Source organism: Passer domesticus, chromosome 2 (genome assembly GCF_036417665.1).
Source record: "Passer domesticus isolate bPasDom1 chromosome 2, bPasDom1.hap1, whole genome shotgun sequence".
NCBI lineage: Eukaryota > Metazoa > Chordata > Aves > Passeriformes > Passeridae > Passer > Passer domesticus.
Genome location: NC_087475.1, coordinates 9071692 through 9091789, shown reverse-complemented (window position 1 = coordinate 9091789; position 20098 = coordinate 9071692). Strand labels below are relative to the sequence as shown.

Sequence of the window (20098 nt, the reverse complement as noted above, 5' to 3'; positions counted from 1 at the left end):
ACGGGAAGTTGTGGAATTTGAAAAAGGAGAAACGGCAATATGTAGATGATTTAGTTCTTTCCTCCACTGAATGAGACACAAAAATTGTGTGCCCATTTGTATTTCTGCACAGTCTAAAAGAACTGTGAATATCTTGGGAAGCATTCTTTAGCATCCCAGTAAGAAGGAGTGAACTACTTCTGTGCAGCCTTTCTGCTGGCCAGAGTGTGAGCTGGAAGAGGTGTGAATCCATTCCCCCTGTGCTGGCTGGGAAAAAGTTGTTTGCGGTGCAGTGTGGGGAGGTTTATGAGCCTCTGCCCATGTGCCTGAAGGTGTTCAGTGACAAACTGGTGCTCTCCAGGAGCTGCCTGTTTTCACTACAACTCCCTGTACAGGTGGAAATGTAGAGTGCTTATCATTTCTCTTGTACACTGTTGTAGTAAATGAGGGGTGATGTTATTCCTAAAATGGCAAATTCCCATGTTTTTACAATTGACAGGTGTGAGCAATGGCAAGGAGGTTGACTGGATGGACTCCCAAGGGGAAGAGCAGCACCTCTGGCAGAAGATGATTGACAATCCGGGAGCTGCGGTGGAAGGGGTGTTAATGCTGAGATCCAGCATGGGGAAACGCAGACTCTGAAAGACTTGAACTGCTGGGGGGTGCCACAGCTGCTCCTGGCCTCAGGGGTGTCCAGGCTCTTGTCACTTGCCCCATTTGAACGTGAGAAGGGTTGTTCCCTTTGCCTTGGATATTGAGGCTCTGAGTGTGATTTTAATGCATTCCGCACTTTCATGCACACATTCTTTACCCAGGCTTCTTGTGTGAGTTTTTCTCCTGAAGCCAGTGAGAAGTGGACCTTGCACAGAGATCAGACTGGCTTTCTCTGTCCTCTGTGGTGGCTGGTGTGCAGCTGATGAGCATTCTGCCTGAGGGCTGCTCAGAGTGAGCAAACTCTCGCTGGTCATTTAGTGAGCAATGCCAGGTTTATCAATCTCCTTCTGGCTCAGGGATGGCCCAGAAGGCAGCAGCAGCACAGAACAAGCAGATTCAGAGTCAGTCTGTGCTTTGGTGTTTGTAAGTTAAGAAGCCATAATGTTATGAAGGAAAACAAACAGTGTTTCTTCACCGTGTTGCTTGTTGGGCTGTGCAGTGGCGCAGCACGACAGGCTTGGGACCAAAACCCAAACAAGCAGAGCCAATGCAGAGTGTTGCACTGCCCTAGAAACAGTGAGCAGGTGGGCAATGCTGGTGCCCTGGCATCCTCTGGGAATTTTAATGCACATGTAGAAAAGGCAGACTTGGTTCATCGAGGTCAAAGAGCCTCTAATGAAAATAAATCATAACAAATCCTCAAACAGTTTCCAGAACTGCATGATGCTACCGTGTTTTTCATTCAGTTGACAGCTCTAGCCAAGACCTTCTGATGTCATTGCACAGAGGGAACATGTCCACATGCCAGTCCCCATCTGATGTGTTGCTGAGATGAGGCACATGCCAGGTTTGGACAGAGTTAGCTAAAACTTGATTCAACAGATTGTATAGAACAGAATGGTATTAAAGCACATGCCAAATGATTTACATAACTGTAAAATCTCCTTTGAATAGGCTGGGGTGCCATCCAGACCCATGCACATTATTTATAATCCAAGTAGGACATTTTTTCTTCTGAACATCCTCCAGTGTATTTAATGATGAGTGGTCTTGGCCAATACAATCATTAATCTTGTTAACCGTGACAATTGTTCAAGAGCAATTTTATGATTCCTCAAGGTGTAAGACAAAGGAAGACCAGGAAACTGAGTGAAAAGCATTTCTTCTGAATTTTCCACAATTAGAACACAGCTTTCTATTTGCACTGGTAAATTCATCTATATCTATTCCTACATTTTTCCCTTCAAAGATTATTGCAAGAAATCTAGATTGAATATCAGAATATAATCTGACAGCTAAGCAACTGCACCTGGATATTTTGACATCTGTAATTGTCCTAGTGTACAATTAAGTACATGTATTTAGAGCTGAACTCAAAACCTTAAAATATAACATTAATTGTTCTCTTTTTACAATATTTTATGCTGGTTTTTGTTGGCATGGCTGGAAACTGCAGGGAGGTTTGCAGCCAGTCTTTTAAAATCATAATATTATTGGATTAACAAAAAGTATTTATTCACGTTGAAAACAGTAGTTTTAATACAATTATTTGTTTCATCATGCATAAGTTATTTCAAAATTCTGATATGACTTTTAAAGGTCACTGGTGGTACTGCTTGTCCAGTTGGAGACTCACCATTTTCAGAAATTACCAAGTGATCTTTGAAAATTCTCCTATAGAATCTTGGATTAGGAACCAAACGTCAGTGGTTACTCAGGAAAACTGACTTAATTTTCCTTTATCTTTTCTTCATTTTCGTCTGAAGTTCAGCTCAAATTGGGCAGTGAGGCAAATCTAGTTTGATTTTAGCTGACTTTTAATTTTTCCAACCTAAGTTATTCTGTCATTCTGCAATTCTGTGCCACAGGTGCTGTGAGCTGATAAATTAGAGCACAAATATCAAGCACACAACATTTTATGACCTTGTTCTTATCACCATAGTCTGTATTTAATATTATTTTTTTATCAGCATCTTCCAAAGTGACCAAGCCTAACTTTTGACACCTTAACTACCTCTCTCTTTAACAGAATTATTTTGAGTTGCCTTGGTTGTTTGTACTACAAACCTAAATTTATTTTGGGAATAATAATATTACATTGATATGTAGGCACAAAGTTGGTTTTTGTTTTCTTTTGCTAGGAGTTGTTTCAAACAGATAAATATGTTGGATGTAAAGAAAATGGTTCTTTGAGGTAAAATTCCAGCTCAAGGTGGAGAGGAACACTGGTCTGTTGAATTGTTTGCTTTGATTAATTTTGATGGTGAAAACGGCAAAAACAATAACAAAAAAAATCTTCCAAGTTGACCTTGGAATGGGCTTTGTTTCATTTGCCAAACTGAAAAACTTTTTTTTTTAAATTTTATTTTATTTACTTTTGCATGGAGCACAAGCATTTGCCTGATTTTTGAACAGTACTTCCTAACCTCCTAATCACGAACATTTTAGCTAAATCACATCTTGCTTTGAAACAAAAAAAATAAATAAATTGTATTTTACTGCTTCAACTTCTGCCCATTTTGGTCATAAGGCAGAGTTTATGATGAATGTTCATCTGGGAAGTGTCACCCAGCTCATACATGGGCTTTAAGCTCTGCCTTTTCCTTCCAAAGGGGCAAAATGTCACTCTGAGCCCCCTCCTGAAATTACAGGCTGGGCTCTGAACAGGCTGCAGCTCAGCCTATGGAGAGAACAGTTTCACCTGGAAAGAAATTCCAGCCAAGGTGGTGGGGATTGCCATTGGTGGGGTTTGGGGTAGAAGAGTGAAATGTCCTCCTGGGTTAGCAGGGACAATTCTGCAGCATGGTGCCACTGTAAAAGGTGTCACACTCACCAGAGCCTCAGAGAGATGATGAGCATCAGATAAACACCGGAGCAACTTGGAAAGTTTTGCTGTTCTCTGATGTTATCAGCCCATTTGTAGGAATCATCTGATTTATGGAAAATGTCACATTTAATTATGTCTCTCATCTCTTTGTTCTCTTCTTCTGTAAAGATGGTTTATGGTTTGGAAAAAGCACAAGATGATTAACTGCAGATGTGATTTCTTGTTTCCCGGATATTTGAATTAATTGCTCATAATTGTGCGTCATCATGCACTGTGCATTACCAGGCTGAACAAAAAAGACAGAAAGCCAGGAATTAAACCAAAGCCTTCCTTTTCTATCTGTGTTTATGGTATTGAAGGTGCATGAATGGTTTATTCAAAGCTAATTTTTGGGAGAAAATGGCCACAATTTTAACAGTGATTCATAAAGTCCTGCCCTAAGTAAACAGACACAGCAGAGCTGATGTTTCTGAAGTCTTTTTCTACGCAGACCTGAACAACTGAAACTGCATCAGTGGAGAAGTAATCTACTCTATGGTGGGTGCAGAAAACATGTTACAAAACACATTTTATTCTGCTATGTATTTTTCTAGCGAGGTTTATGATTAAATATTGAGGGTTCAACCCACTGAAGAAGAATAAAAGTGCAACTTTTGCTGTAAAAGGTCAAGTTGGGCCAGTAAACATATCTATAGACCGTGCCAATAACTATCAAAAAGAGCATGCCAAGCCCTGCCAGCAGATTTTGGTATCCAGCCCTCCTCTCTGGTGATTTTCTCTATCAGCTGAATGGGGACTTCAGGCTCCTTGCATGTTGAGATTCCCAAACCAGGATGAAATAGGTTTGAAATGTCCTTCCTATCTCCTCTACCTCCATCATGTTACACTTGAGTGAGATGAGAGGAAAGCTGCAAAGACTGGGGGCTGCTGTTTCCATCTTCCTGTGCTAATCCAAGTGTCACTGCCCTCCTTGGACACCTTTCAGATGTCACATTTTCATCCTTCTTTTCCAGCTGTAGTGGTTTAAGAGAGAAAGCATTAGAATGGAGAGCATATTTTGATCATGGTACATTAGACTGGAAGCTTTCTCCTCTGTCCCTCTCCAATGCAGATTGTGCTGAGGCAGCATGAATGAACCATTTTTATATATTATTTTTTGATTTTTCTTTTCCTGACTGGTAAAGTCCTGCTAAATGAAATTACTCTAAGTTGTATTCTGCAAAATATCAACTTAACTACAACAGCAGAGCAGCCTTTGAGCATTCACTGGTCTTAATTGTAAGGAGAAGTAACAGCAGGGCTGCATTTTAGTGTGGTGTAATTTTGACTTGATGGCTCTGCACATTGCCCAGCTTCAGGAATGTAAAGTTTGCAGTTTGTTTTGTAGCATCAATGAAGAAAAAAGCTGCTTAGGTTTCTTAAACCTTTGGAAAAGAGATCAGAGCCCTGTTTCCACAGCTGTCTGGTTTGTGGGCTCACACAAGATAATAAGAGTTGTACCTGAATCTCTGCAAGGGTTTCTCTTCCCTTTACCCCTCCCTGCAGTTCAGCAGCCCTGACCAGAAGGTTCTCCCTGGACTCTGATCCCCAGGATCTGGGAGGAGGCAGCATGCACAAGTGATGAGAGAGCCCCACTTATTTTCTTCTATATGAGGTTAAGGCTGAAATTTTCCTTTGCTAACATACAGTATTGATTTTCAGCACTTTGCCACAATGACATAAACAAAGTATCTTCTGAGAGCTGACCCATGCACTTTATAAACCTTTTTTTTCAACTAATTAGTTATTATTTTTTTTTACCCCCAGAAATGTTAGCATTTGAGAACCCTAGAGAAATGATGGTGAATTCCAGAACAGGATGCAGACTATTATTTGCAGTGATGCCCTTTACCATAGCTCAGCAGGAGATGCTGACAAGCATGCTAACAGAACCTTACCACTGTGCACATGAACTTCCTCCCTGATGATTTCATGTTTTCAAATGCTGTTTAATAAGTGATAATACAGTGTTAATTATACTGTGTATATTGACACTGGAAACTGAATCTCAGCTTGCATTTTAGGTGACTTTTTAGGTTGCTTTTGAAACTCACCCTGGCTGCATCTTGACCTTTTATTTATATTATTTATTTCAACAACCCTACTTTGTGGCAATAACATTTACATGGCTGTGTGCTACTGCTCCTGACAGTTCTCTGTATATTTTTGAGAATAGTTGTAATTGTTGAGGTTTGCCTAAAGCCAAGCATAGTCATTTGTTGCAGCAATTAGAGAATGTCACATATCCCTCGTGCTGCCTTTGTTCTGCTAAAAATCTGTTGCTAGCAATTTGTTTAATTATTCTGGTGGACATGAACAGTAGTAGCAGTAAATGACATTGCAGTATGTTACGCTTTGTCCAAATTGAGACAAAGCAATGTTTTCTGCTGAGAACATTTTTGTACTGTGCATTGTACATTGTTTTGTGAACAGAGATGGCTGGTAAGACATTTGCAGCTGTTGTCAAGATTTCTGTTATGTCTTCTAAATTAAAATACTGAAATGCTGCTGTGTCTTTGTCTCTCCTAAAATGAATTACAGGAAACTATGTCTCCCAGGAGTATCCCATATTATCTCAGTGAGGTAAAGACATCACTTATATATGATGACTAATGCAAGGGGCCTGGCATGTTTTCGGAGGTGAAGCTCCATTTATGGTGTTTGTCTCTCCTTTTGCTGTCTTAAAAGCACTTAAAGGGTAGAAATAAGGCTATTTTTTATTTCATAAGCATTAAATCTGATTGCCTTTAAATATTAAATTCTAAGGAAAAGGAAAATACAGCATTCTCTTCCCCCTTGCTATAAAATTATTTTACATCTATAGTAACTCCAGCTGTTCACCAGGTCCTCCCCTCCATCTCTGAATCTCCTGTCTCTTCCCTAATTCAAGGTCCTGCTCACCTGAACATCCAGGTATGTTCAAAATGCATCTTTCCTGTAATTTCTGCTCCTGATTTCTTTCTTAATTGTTATTGTAAGAAAAATCAACAAGCATTCAACCCCTCAATTTACACTTGCAGCAGTCATGTTCCCTTCAACTTACCTCTGAGCTGAGGGCTCTCTTACATCTTCTTGTGGTTCTCCAATTCCTTGGGCTTTTGTGTCCTGCTGTGCCTTCCCAGGCACAGAAAGAAAAGAGGCAAACCCTGGGCCCAGGGCTTGTGCTGCCTCTGCTCTCTGAAAGCCTGGCTCAGTTCCTGTGCCCAGGTTAAGGGGAGATCAGCTCAGCAGGGCTCAGTGGTCTCTTGGTGTGCTCTGAGCTCCTGCCTTTCTCTGCTCTCTGTACCTTTGCTCAGGACTGTACTCAAGGACTTGCCTGAGGGTCCTGAAGGCACCTCTGTCACTCCTGTACAACTGAATTGTAGTTCCTCCTCCCCTTCTCTTGAAGGTGACACATGACAAATTCACCTTGTAAATCTGAAGTATGAGCCATGCCAATTATTGAAATTCAGGTTTTGATTACTTTCTAGCTCCATGGGTGGCAATGTGTGTTGGCAGATAGGCACTAGCACATTCTGCATGGCCACTGGCATTCCCATTTGTTCCCTGTGTTCCACAGAGCAACTGGGTCACTGCTTGAAAGAGGCCAGAGAAAAACCACATGTGCTCTCCTCAGCTGCCCATGTCCTCAGTGGCTCCTCTAGACCAGGCAGCTTTGCTGCTCTCTGCCTTCCAGCACCTGCAGGTGGTTTCCCACTCTTCCCTTCACCAAGCTGCCATAAAAATATCCTGCAGCCACAAATGGGCAGCAGCTACACAGCCAAGAGGAGCTGTGCCACCTCCTGACAGTGTGAAGCACTTTTTGCTTCCAATGGATGCACAGCAGGAGCAGAGACTGTGGTGAGTGGCTGGAAGTGATCAAGTACTGAGATTGCACAGCCTGAGCTCTATTATTCCCCCACCTCAACTTAAAAAGTGGGTTGTGATCATTAGAGTATTTAAATACACTCCAGGTTACTCTTTAGACTCTGCATTTTCATTAATTATGTGATGCAGTCTGACTCATGCTCTTATGTAAGTACTGAGCTGTAATGAAGTCCCATGTTGTGGTCGTTTAGTGCAGAGCTGTGAAGGATCATTGGTGTTTTCATTAAAACACAACACTTTCTGTCCCAGAGGGCTTTGAACTTCAAGAATAGGGATGCGCAATTTCAAATTTGTCTCTCTTCTGCAGCTGTAGAGGAGGTGTGTGACAGCAGGGGCTGTTCTCATCTAATTAGGTGGATTATTGGGTAGAATCTGGGGAAAATCAGGCCATTTACAAAATTGGTTTTTGCTGAGAAACTGCTGCCTCCCACGATTTATCTCAATAGTTTTGTTTGTAAAAGATGCTGAATGTCAGGAACAGTAATTCTTTTCTCATCTGAAATAACTGAAGTCTTCTGGTTCATACTCAGAACCTCCAGATTGATGTAGGAACCTCCAGCCCATGACTGTATCCACACACTGTGACGTGTCACATCTGCAATGAACAGCCTGGAGGTGGGATGGAAAGGGTAAGGCTCATGGCAGGTCTAATATTCATGTTTTCAATCAGAATTGCATTTTGACAGCAGTGGTAGGATTAGAGCTATGGCAAGAAGAGTTGGTAGTATGAAAGAGGCTCCAGCCAGTGTAACTTTGAGGGAGGAGAATTTTTTGTGAAGCCTTTAACACAAAAGGTGCACTGGTGTAGATACTGAGCCTTGCTTGTGCAGTGCTGTTTTTCTGGGACCAGAAGTGTACAGGATGAGTTACTGGAATATATTTGCATATATAAATGCTGGGAACTACTAAATCCATTGTTCGAACACTCCCAAAAGGCCATTCTGCCAAGTCCCTGCATACCATACATGCAGGCTGATTTCCAAAACAGAGATGGCACATGGTATTTTTCACTGTTCCCCACAAAAACGTACAGCAGAAAATGCCAGAATCCTTGTATTACTAATCAAGAACAGCTTTTGTTAATCATGGGATTTTAATAGATATTCTGTGCAGAATATAACCAGTAATCCAATCACTCATGCACTCTCCTCCACTTAATCCAATTTCCTGTAACAGTCTAGTGATTGCAATCACTTCCCTGATTGTAGCAATTGTAAAGCCCTGCTCCTGTTCATCCAGTCGTGAAAGATGACTGGATGCACCGACTCTACCTAAAGCAAAATGGAGCAGCAGCAGATTGGAATTGCAGCCATACAGGAGAAAAATCAGAACCATCCAAGATTTTTATTTCTGTAATAGATTTTAAATCATTGGACATCAGTTGCTGTCCTTTTTCAGCGAGAAAAGTGAGGGGGGGGGGAAAACCCCTAAACCTGTCCACTTGCGATTCATGCTAAAGAAGCTGAGCCAGAGCTAGGGCCACAGCAGTCTGTGTGTATGGATGTGTCCTTGGGCTGCCTCTGTTCCACAGGCACAGAATCACAGGATGGTTTGGATGGAGATAATCTTGTTCCAACCTCCCTGCTGTAGGCAGGGAATCTTCCATGCTCCAGACAGTCCTAGCCAACCGGGCGCTGAAAACCTCCAGATTCCTGGCCCTCACCACCCTCAGAATTTCCTATGATCTAATCTAAACCCTCAGCTTAAGGCCTTTTCTATCACTGCATGCCCTTCTGAAAATCCCTCTCCAGCTCTCTTGCAGCCTCTTTAGGCTGCTCTAAGGTCTCCCTGGAGCCTTCTCTTCCCCCGGCTGAGCAGCCCCAGTGCTCTCAGCCTGGCTCCATAGCAGAGGTGCTCCAGCCCTTGGGCCACATCAGTGGCTCTTCTCTGCTCTCCTTCCATAGGTCCAGGTCCTTGGTGTGTCCAGCCCTGATTTCCTTAACCACTGACAGAGGGAAGGAAGCTTGGGGTACAGCTGTGTCCACCATCCCACAGGCACTCACCCTCCTTGCTCATTTACAGTGGGTTCAACATTTATTGTTTGTTTAGTCAGGTCTGGAAGAAAAATGGCATTTCTGTGGTTTCAGTCACCAATCTTGACCTTTCCTCCTGTTCCTAACAGCAACACTTGGAAAGCTCAGGGCTTCCTTGCCCCTCAGTTGCTCATCCTGGCAAACTTGGCACCACCACCTGCAGGGTGTATCCTGACCTTCTTGGCCTTTGGCACTAGCACTGCAGAGCCAAGGCATGATTTCACAGCTGCTCTTGGGTGTTCAGCAACACTCTCCTAACCCTGGGAGAAGAAATGGCATCTGAACACACAGCTCCTCCTTGGTGCTGTCATGCTTCAGCCCACAAATTAGCTTTTGCTAGCTGGTGTCAAGGCTACTTACCTTTCTTCATAACCACTCCCTCATTAATTCACTTGCAGGACCAATATTTTTTGAAAGTTGTTGTTCTTTCTTTCTTTCTTTCTTTCTTTCTTTCTTTCTTTCTTTCTTTCTTTCTTTCTTTCTTTCTTTCTTTCTTTCTTTCTTTCTTTCTTTCTTTCTTTCTTTCTTTCTTTCTTTCTTTCTTTCTTTCTTTCTTTCTTTCTTTCTTTCCCATTTCAGAGGATGCAAGAGACCAAATTCTGGTAAGGATTGCTTTAAAGATGGTGCTAAAATTGTACTTTTGCTGACAACACTGTAAAATTTCAAACTCCACCTTATGGTCAAAGTCAAACAAGCATTTGGCTGAAAAAAGACTGTGCTCTTGAGAAGCAGGAATGAACAGTACAGATGCTGGAGTGCTAGCTCAGACAGTCAAATTATGTATCATACCCTGTGAACAGGCATCCAAACTGTAACTCACAGTTTTCACTCCTCTGATACTTGTATTCTTCATGCATGATGTGTATTCTTTGCAGTGGATTGTTGAGACTCTGGGCTGTAATAAAACAAATGAATTTTTTTCCTGTTCTGATTGCCTCCTGGCATTTTTTCATTAAACAAGGAACTTTTTTTGTTAATTTCAAAGTGATGACTTACAAACAAGTATTTTCACAGCTCTGGAAGTGACAAATCCTTGATGATGTTTCCCTGGAGTAATGTTTCCCTGCCATCAAATCAACAGCCTGGTCTGTCTCCAAGGTGAAGGGGGGAGAAAAAAATCTGCTACTCCAAGACTGTTGGACATTAAAAGCCAGAAGCAGAAGTGTAGCAGGTAAGAACATATGTTCCTATTAAGAACTGCAGTACGTGGGTCTTAGTAATTACTGCCCAACCTCTACAATGATCACTGCTCCTTCATCATGTTCCCTCTGGCAATGACTTCCATGCTCCTGCTCTCACCAATTTACTCCTTGCTGCTGCTGAAAATCAATGCTTGTGCTGCCTTTGGCTCATGCTTTTTGTCTGTGATTGACACTTTTTTTAGTGGAACTAAAAGGCACCAGTGGGCTCCTTATACACTTTCAGTGTGAGGCTAATGTCTTTTGTAATGGTTTGCACAAAGATATCTTGAACCAACTTTTGTATCCATCAATCAACTTTAACCCCCCCAAGAGGAATTTTAGACAACTATCTGTTTGCAAAACAATATTTTATTAATAAAAAGAATTATAAACAGTAAGAAAGAAACCCCAATTTTACACTGAATGAAAATCCAAAATAAACTCCCAGAAACGTGCCTCAGTTCTTTACTCTCTGTACAAGAAATTCCATTAGGTAGTAAATCCTACATCCACATTCATCCAGCTGTGGGGTGCCCAGCAGGAGGAAGGACATCAACCTGTCAGAGCAAGTCCAGAGAAGGCCACCAAGATATCAGAGGGACAGAGCACCTGTCCTGTGAGGAAAGGCTGAGAAAATGGGGATTGTTCAGCCTGGAAAAGAGAAGGCTTAGGGGTGACCTAATTGTGGCCTTCCAGTCCCTGAACAGAACCTACAGGAAAGATGGAGAAGGATTTTTTTACAAGAATCTGGAGTGACAGAGAAGGAGGAATGGCATGAACTTGTAAGAGAACAGGTTCAGATTAGATATGAGGGGAAAATTCTTCACTGTTCAGGTGGTGAGGCACTGGCACAGGCTGCCCAGAGAAGCTGTGGCTGCCCCATCCCTGGAAGAGTTCAAGGCCAGGTTGGATGGGGCTCTGAGCAACTTGGTTTAGTGCAAGATGTGGCAGCAGGGTTGGAACACAATGATATTTAAAGTCACTTCCAACCCAGGCCATTCTATGATCTAAAGATGACTGAAAGTACAAAAGAGCATCGTGCACCCTTCTATGCAGAGCAGCTGCATGGCTGGACAGATTTACCAATACACACTAAAAATCACATCAGTGATTAAAAAAGCCACGCTTTGTGTAGCACCAAGGGGAGAATTCTGTGGACTAAAAAAATTCACCAACAACTGCAGGCCCTGAAATGCTGAATTAGGGACATGACTGACCAATTTCTGCTTGCAGTTTCATCTCATCTTTTCTCAAGGGGAATTTGTCAATAAGGGCAAAGAGCTCAGCTGGAGTTGCTGGGAAAGGGTAGCGCTCCTTGTCCATGCCGTGCTTGTCCATCACCACGATGTTGAAATTGTAATGGGGGATCCTCAGCAGCAGCCTGCAAAATAAGGAACTGGTTTTGTGAAAGGGCAGCACCAGCCTCTTGAGTCTGAGCAGAGGAAGGTGGGCATGGTCACAGGGGCTACACAGAGTCCAATTGGTTTCAGCATTAACGAGGAGCCAGATAAAGAGCAGATGCCTCTGCATTAGAGGAGCATCAAAGTGACTGCACCCAGCTCTGTTCTCTCTACTGCTGTCACATGAGTGAAACAAGGTTAGACAAAAAAAAAAGTGTAAACATTGCCTAAAGAAAACCCTTGTGATGAAGCTTGAGTTACAAGTAAGACTATTCCCTTTCTTGGCTTCCACTTCTTGGTTTTCCTTGGTATAAAAAATCACAGTAAGAAAAAGCAGGACAAAATTATTGGAGTCTGCTTTCACTGCTTCCTAATAACAACAATAATCTGTGACTAATTTTAGAGGAACAAAAGCCACTGCTAATCATGGAGAAGTCCTTCTTCCAAAGTGGTGGAAGTGGTCATTTAAATTCCTCTAGTAGCAAAAGCTACTGAAGTAACAAAACGTTATGTGTGATGCTCTTTTCATCTTTGCTTGAAGGAATAATGTACTGGAAGATGCTCAGATATGTAGTCAGTCAATATCATTAGTATGGGGTAAATAAATTCAGGCAGCCATGAGAGAATGAGAGAAAGCTGCCATGAAGAACAATCTGGGGGAATTTTGGAAAGGTGTGAAGCACCATAATTGGCCTTCCTCAGCCTCCTAACAAGTCTGAGTGCTCTAGGCATAGTCTTGTTGCAGTTAGAGAGCTTGACCATTAAATTCAAACTAAAATAAAGATTAAAGCTAAGCAATAGTGATACAAAAATACATTCATCTTGTGCTATATATTACCTAAGAAAAAATGCTTCTAAAAATCTAAATGTTAGAATTCAGTGCTTTCCAAAGTTTTAACAGGGGCACCTGTGCTCATTAGCTTACTGAAATGTCAATTTTGGACAACACCTTTATTCTTAAGAGTGCATTTCATATTGATTTGAGCACCTTGCAGAACTGGAAAGCTGTAATTGACACACTAAGCAATAATAAAGACAAAATCAATAGAAAACTAACTTTCACTGAGTGCAAGGCAGGTCATACTATACCAGTTTCTGAAATGTAGCTTCCTTAAAGGCTGAAAGGGATCAGGGAATGAGACGTTAAGAGAGCTTATTATTTTCTACAGAGCCACAAGAAAACCATTTCAACTTTAGTAAAAGTATCTTTATTTAAAAAAAAAAAGTTTTTGTGCTCTCCTTTTTCTTTTATTGAGAACAGGTTTTTTTTAATAATTTGAAAAAATCCCCTCTCTGCTGTGTCAGCAATTTTCATTGTCTCCAGTTAAAACTTACTCCCTTTCCTCAGGGATATCATAGATTATGTTGCTTAAAATGCTCATTGACTTTTTTCTAAACAAATGTTTCTTTTCCTGCCAATGAGGTCTTCACTTTTGGATTTTTTTCCTCTCCCAGTCCTTAGGAAATGCTGGCCCTTGAAGTCTTCCTTTCAAGTGAAAACCAATCCTCTGCCAGTCTAACCCAAGTCAAAACAGTTTAGGCACCTCAGTAAAACTGCTGACGCTGCAGTCAGGCTGGGGAGGCTGAGATAATTTCCTCTTTGAAATACTGCCCATCTCATTCCTACTATAGGACTTCAAAGAGTTTCCCCTTTAGCCTGGCCACAGCCACCACCAGCCCTGGTGCAGGGGATGGCTGTCTCTGCCATTTGGGGCTGTCCTTGCAAAGGAGCAACTCCAACACAAATACAGACAGACTCTGAAGTGTTTTCAGTGGCAGCACCCAAAAGTACAGACTTATATGCCTATGAACATAGTCATATTAAATACACAATTAAATAAATTTGTTACTGTGTTTAAATTTGCTGTAGCTATTACACAGACAGCAAATTAATCCTCAAGTGTGCTCACCAGTATCTACTTTCCAGTGTCTAGCTGTGTACATTAGAGTAGAATACGTGGTATTTGGGGAGTAAGATGCAGGGATTAAAAGCAATGCAACTTGTAGGATAAGGTGCAAACACAACAGCAGTGAGAGGTTCCTTTACCTGAGCTGCAGGGCAAGTGATGGGGGCAGCAGCTTCACTCCTATTCTTCCTATCTGTGCTGGGAAGACACCAACCAGCTCCACCACGGTGACGTGCCGCAGGTCTAACCCACACTGTGCTGGCTGCAAGGGTTCAGAGGACAGAGGGAGAGAGAGAGAGGTGTTGGTTATCCCTGAGAGAACAGGGGGATGTTTTGAGTGTGCAGCAGGTGTTCACAGAGGCCCCTCTTCTTATGTTAGTTAAATGTTTCAAACTGATTTGAGAGCATGTTTTGCAAATGTTCAAATTCTCATGGCAAAGAACTGGAGCTTCATGACTCCAGGGGAGGTTAAGTAACAGATTCTCAGATACTCTAAGGGAACCAAGACACAGGGACCACCTAGGAGAAATATCAACTTGTCTCTTGTCTCTTACATAAGAAGATGCCAGGATACTAAGCATTGTACCAATAACCTAATTTGGCAATCAAAGCAAATTATGTGAAACAGAAATTGACTGCAGAAAGTTTTCTTCCATGCCAACTCATCTGCCCGCTGCCAAGAAGTGGAAAATGTACTACAGCCATTAAATTCAGTTTCATCAATATATTGAATTTTCTTGCCAAGTTTATCTAATAGGGAAAAGGAGCTGCTCTGGTTGTTTTTGTTTTGTTTTTTTTTTTTTTTCCATAAATACAAGTGTAATTTAAGTCAGTAGTAAAAAACATCATCACATTCATATCCCAGTGATTATTTATACTGTGTTTTGTTACAATTTGTGAGAAGAAAAAACAATATAGAAGCACTTGTAGCTGTGAAAGAATGCAGGACTGGCTCCTTTCCTTACCTTCCCCGAGGACACAGATACACTCTGGAGTTCTATCCCTAAGACTAGCAAAAAGCCAACAAGGACATCACACTTACAACAGAGAAGAAGCAAAATTACCAGGTGTTTTAGGTTTTTTGGAACAAAACACCCCAGTGTTACCTCCAGCACCCTCGATGATTTCTGTGCTGTGTCTCTGGTCCTTTGTTTGCTGGTGCACCTTTTATTTCTGAAGCTATTCACACTTCCTTGCATTCTAGTTGCAAATTCTGTAAGCCTGGTCTGCCTGAGCTGCTTAAGAGCTGGAGAGCTGTGTTTGTGGGTTTTTTTAAACTTCTTTAGCAGCTGAGATAGGGAATTATTATTGAGCATGACTTAAATTAATTTGGGGAGAATGGAAGGGCCAGAACTGCCCGGGATTCAGTGACTGGTCAGAGGCAGCACAATCCTGAATGGAGCTGAGTTAGAGACTGGGGGGATATTTCAACTCAAACCCCTGTGGAAAGGATTAATCTGGAACCATGACTTCTTGAGCCAGATCTTCCAGTGGCTACAATACAAAAGCTGAAGTTTTTGGATTTATATAAAACAGTGGAAGTTGTTCTCTTGTGTCTTTCTTTAAAAAAAAATAGTTGCACATCCCTCTTAAATGTGTTTTACCTGCAGCATCCCCAGCTGCATCCTGTAGAAGAAGTTAGCAGCAGTAGGAGTTGAAATGATCAGCAGTCTCCGCTTCTCATAAAACTGATCCAGAAGTGCAGCTGCAGTCCTCACATTCACATTAATATTCATGGCTGGAATAAAATTAAAACAAAAGCTATGGAGCACACTGAAAACAGGTCTATTTCTAGAGGCAGAGTTCAACAGCAGAAACACAAGAACAAGAACCAATAATAAAGAAGACATGAGTGAAATGCTGGCATCATTGAAGCCAACAATTTTAGTGTAGACTGTTATAGCTTGCACAATGGATTGACTCCAGAACGTGGCATTTTGTAGAAAGCTTTGAGCTAAAACAAACTCAAAGCTCAAAGCTTTGGAGAGCTTAGGAAAGAGCAGTCAAAGGTGTCAGGCTTCAGCTGTTAAGTGCTAACTGGCAGAGAAGATGAAAACGATGCTGTTTCCTACCTCTGGGACACTGCAGCTGTACTCCACCCCACACCCCCTTCCCAAATTTCCACTGCCCTAAGCACCATTGTGCTGGATGCTTCCTGGCAGAGTGGTGAAATACTCACTTACGTGCACAGGTTGGCTCCACTCCTGACCACCCCAAATTGTACTGGCAGACTCGAGCTGGGCTTCCTTGCAGCTCGTAGCCACCAATGCAGGAGAACTCACAGGTAGCACCATAGTTATTTCCATCACCTGAGCACTTGATGTAGCCATTATCTGGGGCATTTAACTTCACACAGCGCCTGACTTTGAGCAAGAGAAAAAAACCAAACCAAAGTGAAAGACACAGCATGAATCACCATTTGTTACTAAGGCAGCACAGGTCAGTGGAATACCAGTACCAAAGACATTTTTTCTGTTTGCTTTCTGTGTTATTAGTCATGCACTTAAAAGCCCCAAACAACCAACCTGAACTCCTCCATCCCTCAACTCTTACGTAAAATGAAACAGATGTGTAGGTGTATGCATGGGACAAAAGGTCATGAAGCACAAAGGGCTGAAGCTGAAAACTATAGGTCACCTCTGTATATTCAGCTCCAGAGGTTAACATCAGGACCTGTGAGATGCCCTGCAGCCCTGCTTGAGAGATGTGAAACAAATGCCTTCACCTCCTCATTTCAGCAACTCACAGGCTATGTAGCAGGAGAAGCTGGCAGGAGGGAAGGGGTGTGGAGCTGGAGGCAGGGCTGATCAAAGCAGCTCTTCCTGGATGTGCAGCAATGCTGCAGACCTGGCCCCCAGGGTCTTCAGCAAGACTGTTTCCCTTTCAGCATCATCACAGGAGTTTATATACACAGACATATGCAGATAAATACAGAAATGAGGACATTTTCAAACTGCCTACTAAGCCAGGTGCAAATCAGTGTCTGTATTTGCAGGTAAAACAACATCCTTACCTCTGACTTTAACAAGAAATTTGCAAGTTCCTTTGTTTTCAGCTCTGTCATACACAGTATATTGGATTTTGTGGTCACCTTCTGGAAAATGTGACCCTGGTGGCAGGCCTTTCAAAATAACACTAAACCAAGAGATAAAACAGGACAGACATTCATAAATTCACCAGTATTTATTTACTCACAATGCTGTAAAAGCCTGAAGAGAGAGGTTTGTGGCATGCTAGGATTGTCTGGCTGCCTGCAGGACAGAAGACTTGAGAGTAAGCAAAGGAAGAAGCTGGGCAGCAGCAACCAGAGTATTTAAATTTGCTACCTACAGCTCACCCTGCTGAGACAAGGGGGTTAGAGTGGGCAGGGTCTGCTCCCTTCCTATAAAACAATTCAGTGTAGCCAAGCTCATCGTGCCCAGAGGAGTTCAAGCTTCTTTCTCCTTACATAAGAAAAAGTCAACATTAAGAAAGAAAACTTCCAGCCTCTTACAGTGGGGATGTATTCCCATCTGGCTGCTCTGAACTGCTCCTATGATTATCATTTGTGACTGTTAATATGTACAGAAATGGAACAGAAATTGAGATTCAGTGTCACAAGAAGAAGGGTGTGGTGGTGATCCACAGCAGCATTTTCACCTGGAATTTGCCCCTGTCCTGCAAACAAGGTGGGAGAATTCAGATGTGTAAAACATAATCTCACTACTGAAGCAGAGAGCATGTAATCAAAGAGGTTACCATGTAATGGAAAAGCTTTTGTACTCCTGAAACTGAAGGACTGTACATTTAAGAAAAGCACTGCATACTCTATAACAGCAGAGTTTAGCAATATTTTATAAAATAGAGATGTGATTTATGGAAAAACTTCCATTGAACCAAGAGTTTGTTTCTTTTGAGCTGACAACAGTTACTTGTATGACAAAGTCTATATGGGATACTCCATGTTTTTTTGCCTATCAGACATTTCTTTGTCAAAAAGACTTAGGAATGTCTTCATTCTGACACTTTACAAGTTTTTATTTTACCAGGTGTAGTTTTTGATGTTGTTAATTGTCACCAAATTGTTACATCAGACCTCAATGGCAACTAAGTTTTTAATTATGTAATGAATTCTTCTTTATGAAATTATTAAATTATAGCAATAAAAGGGAAATATCATTGTCTTTCATTAGTTTTTTTGTTTTCACATGAAACCGTAAACATCTTCAAGCTTAACAACTTTGAGCTTTTAAGCTTAACCAGTCCACTAATGTTATGATGTAACTTGCTTACTGAAAGAAACAGATTTTCCATGCTCCCACCATTATAGTAATCCAGATAGATTGACTTAAATCCTGCATGGTAAAAATGGGAAAATGAGAGACAGTGGTACCATGAGAAGTACACCCTGCTCTTCTGCAAAATGGGACTGTGAAACCATAGAAAGTGACACAGAAATTTTTGAACTGTAATGTTTAAATCCAATGTTTAAATCCATCAAGGTTACAGACAAGAAATGTTACTTTAAAGATAACTGCAGAATCCTGGGACATCAGTAGCCAGCACTACCTTAGGAAGAAACCTAAAGATGACTGCAGATTTTATTTTGTGACACACCTTGTTTCTTTTAAGACAGTCAAACTTACCTCTTCTATCTCCAATACACTACTCTGTTTTCATTGTTATGTACAAAGGTAACTTGGTGTAAGAAAACTTGTTAATTATGAGACCTGCAAAGAAGCTCTGCAAAACTTCACAGGTGCAGTAAAAATGCTGCTGTTGTTTATTCCACCAGCTCTAAACACCCACAACTGGGTAACCAGCTCCTGAACAACTCACCTCCAAACACGCAATTCTTTACAGAGCCGTGCTATGTGACAGCTATAAAAAAGCACCTAGGATGAATGAAGGGGAAAGGGAACCTGGCCTGCAGAATTGCGAACAGAAGAGTAAGAAGGAGGAAAAGCACACGTGCAGAGATGTCACCCACTCGGTGAGAATCCCGTCGGCGGTGTCGCGTCCCTCCGGGGTGTCCCAGAACACTCTGGCTGTCAGCTTGTTGGGCTCCGCGGATTTCTCCTTCACGCTCGGGCACTGGATCCTCGGAGGTTCAGTGTCTGTTCAAATGAATGTGACAAAAAAGGGCACTGGAGCATCTGCCAGAGCTGTGCATATTCTCCACAGCTCCTTCCCTGCAGTCAGGGTAGCCCAGGACCACCTCAGCTGGCCTCCTCAGCCCTGGATTCGTCCCAAGCCAAGGCACGTGGAGCCTTTACTTCTCACCTTTTTGTAAGATGAGCTGACAATGATCAGCCCTTTGCAATGCACAAAACCCAACTAAAAGTAGTTACTGTAAATTTCTGTACATAGTTCAGTTAAACAGTAATTTTGGATGGCTTTGAACTCCAAGGAGGGATGTCCAAAATCAAGGAGCTTGGGTGTTCTGTTTATCTGCACCCTTTTCTTTGTCCATCTGTGCAGGAGTTGATGTGATTAAGAGCATTTTTAAAGCACACTGAACATCAATCTCTCTCTGCACAGTAACTCTACATGTTACTCTTAACATGCTGGTTATTTTTCCTGCAGAACTGGCAAAATTAGAAAAAACAGAAGACTGGCACAATTACCATTTTGTGGACAATCAATGCTGCATTTGATTTTTTCCTAGTAACCCTTATAATAATGTCTTACATCAGCAGCCAGCACTACTAGGACAAGCATCCTATCAATACAGCCTCAGGATGTGACAGAAGGATGACTTAGCTTGGTGACAGCCATTTACCACAGCCTCTGTTATACAATCAGCAGGAAGAGGCAATCTTTCCAGAAGAAAAGACAGGGACATTTTTCAATCTTCTAGAGGAAAGTATCTATTTCAATACATGTTACAGTGCATTAAAGATACAATGGAAATATTATTCAAGTGAATATTGGCATTTTTAGCTAAATGATAACCAAAACCAGTTGTACATTGATTTTTCTTTTAATCAAAATTATTTCAGCAACATGAGGGATATCCTTCCTCTTACAGGGTGGGGGCAGGAGACAGTCTGCTTTGTTAGGACAGAATACTCACTAACTATAAAGACTTCTATAAGTCACTGCTAGAACATATCTAATTTTAAAAATACACCTTTTTTTTTCCTTCCTTTTAATGAATACAAGTTTGACTACTGAAAGGCCTTGTGCCTTTCCTACATGGAACTTCACTGCTGTACTGCAAAGCCCACAT

General features: G+C 41.7%; 2 protein-coding genes across 11 annotated transcripts in view; one reads left to right on the top strand and one right to left on the bottom strand.

Moving 5' to 3' along the window:
• Window positions 1-6006, top strand: part of SYTL5 (synaptotagmin like 5) — an 82067-nt gene extending 76061 nt beyond the window's left edge. For all 6 annotated transcript variants that reach the window (XM_064407350.1, XM_064407349.1, XM_064407348.1 and 3 more), the window contains one exon: window positions 479-6006. In XM_064407350.1, the coding sequence (XP_064263420.1) occupies window positions 479-621 (143 nt within the window). In that variant the 3' untranslated portion in view covers window positions 622-6006. The remainder of the gene's footprint in view (window positions 1-478) is intronic.
• A 3185-nt stretch (window positions 6007-9191) lies between these two features.
• The window catches only part of SRPX (sushi repeat containing protein X-linked), a 41146-nt gene continuing 30239 nt past the window's right edge, over window positions 9192-20098 (bottom strand). For 4 of the 5 annotated variants that reach the window (XM_064407355.1, XM_064407351.1, XM_064407353.1 and 1 more), the window contains 6 exons: window positions 18857-18983; window positions 16901-17022; window positions 16071-16250; window positions 15492-15625; window positions 14028-14149; window positions 10928-11961 (listed from right to left, as the gene is read on the bottom strand). In XM_064407355.1, coding sequence (XP_064263425.1) covers window positions 11781-11961; window positions 14028-14149; window positions 15492-15625; window positions 16071-16250; window positions 16901-17022; window positions 18857-18983 — 866 coding nt within the window. In that variant the 3' untranslated portion in view covers window positions 10928-11780. Of the gene's footprint in view, window positions 10295-10927; window positions 11962-14027; window positions 14150-15491; window positions 15626-16070; window positions 16251-16900; window positions 17023-18856; window positions 18984-20098 lie in introns of those variants that run through there. The other variant, XM_064407354.1, reaches the window with a different exon arrangement.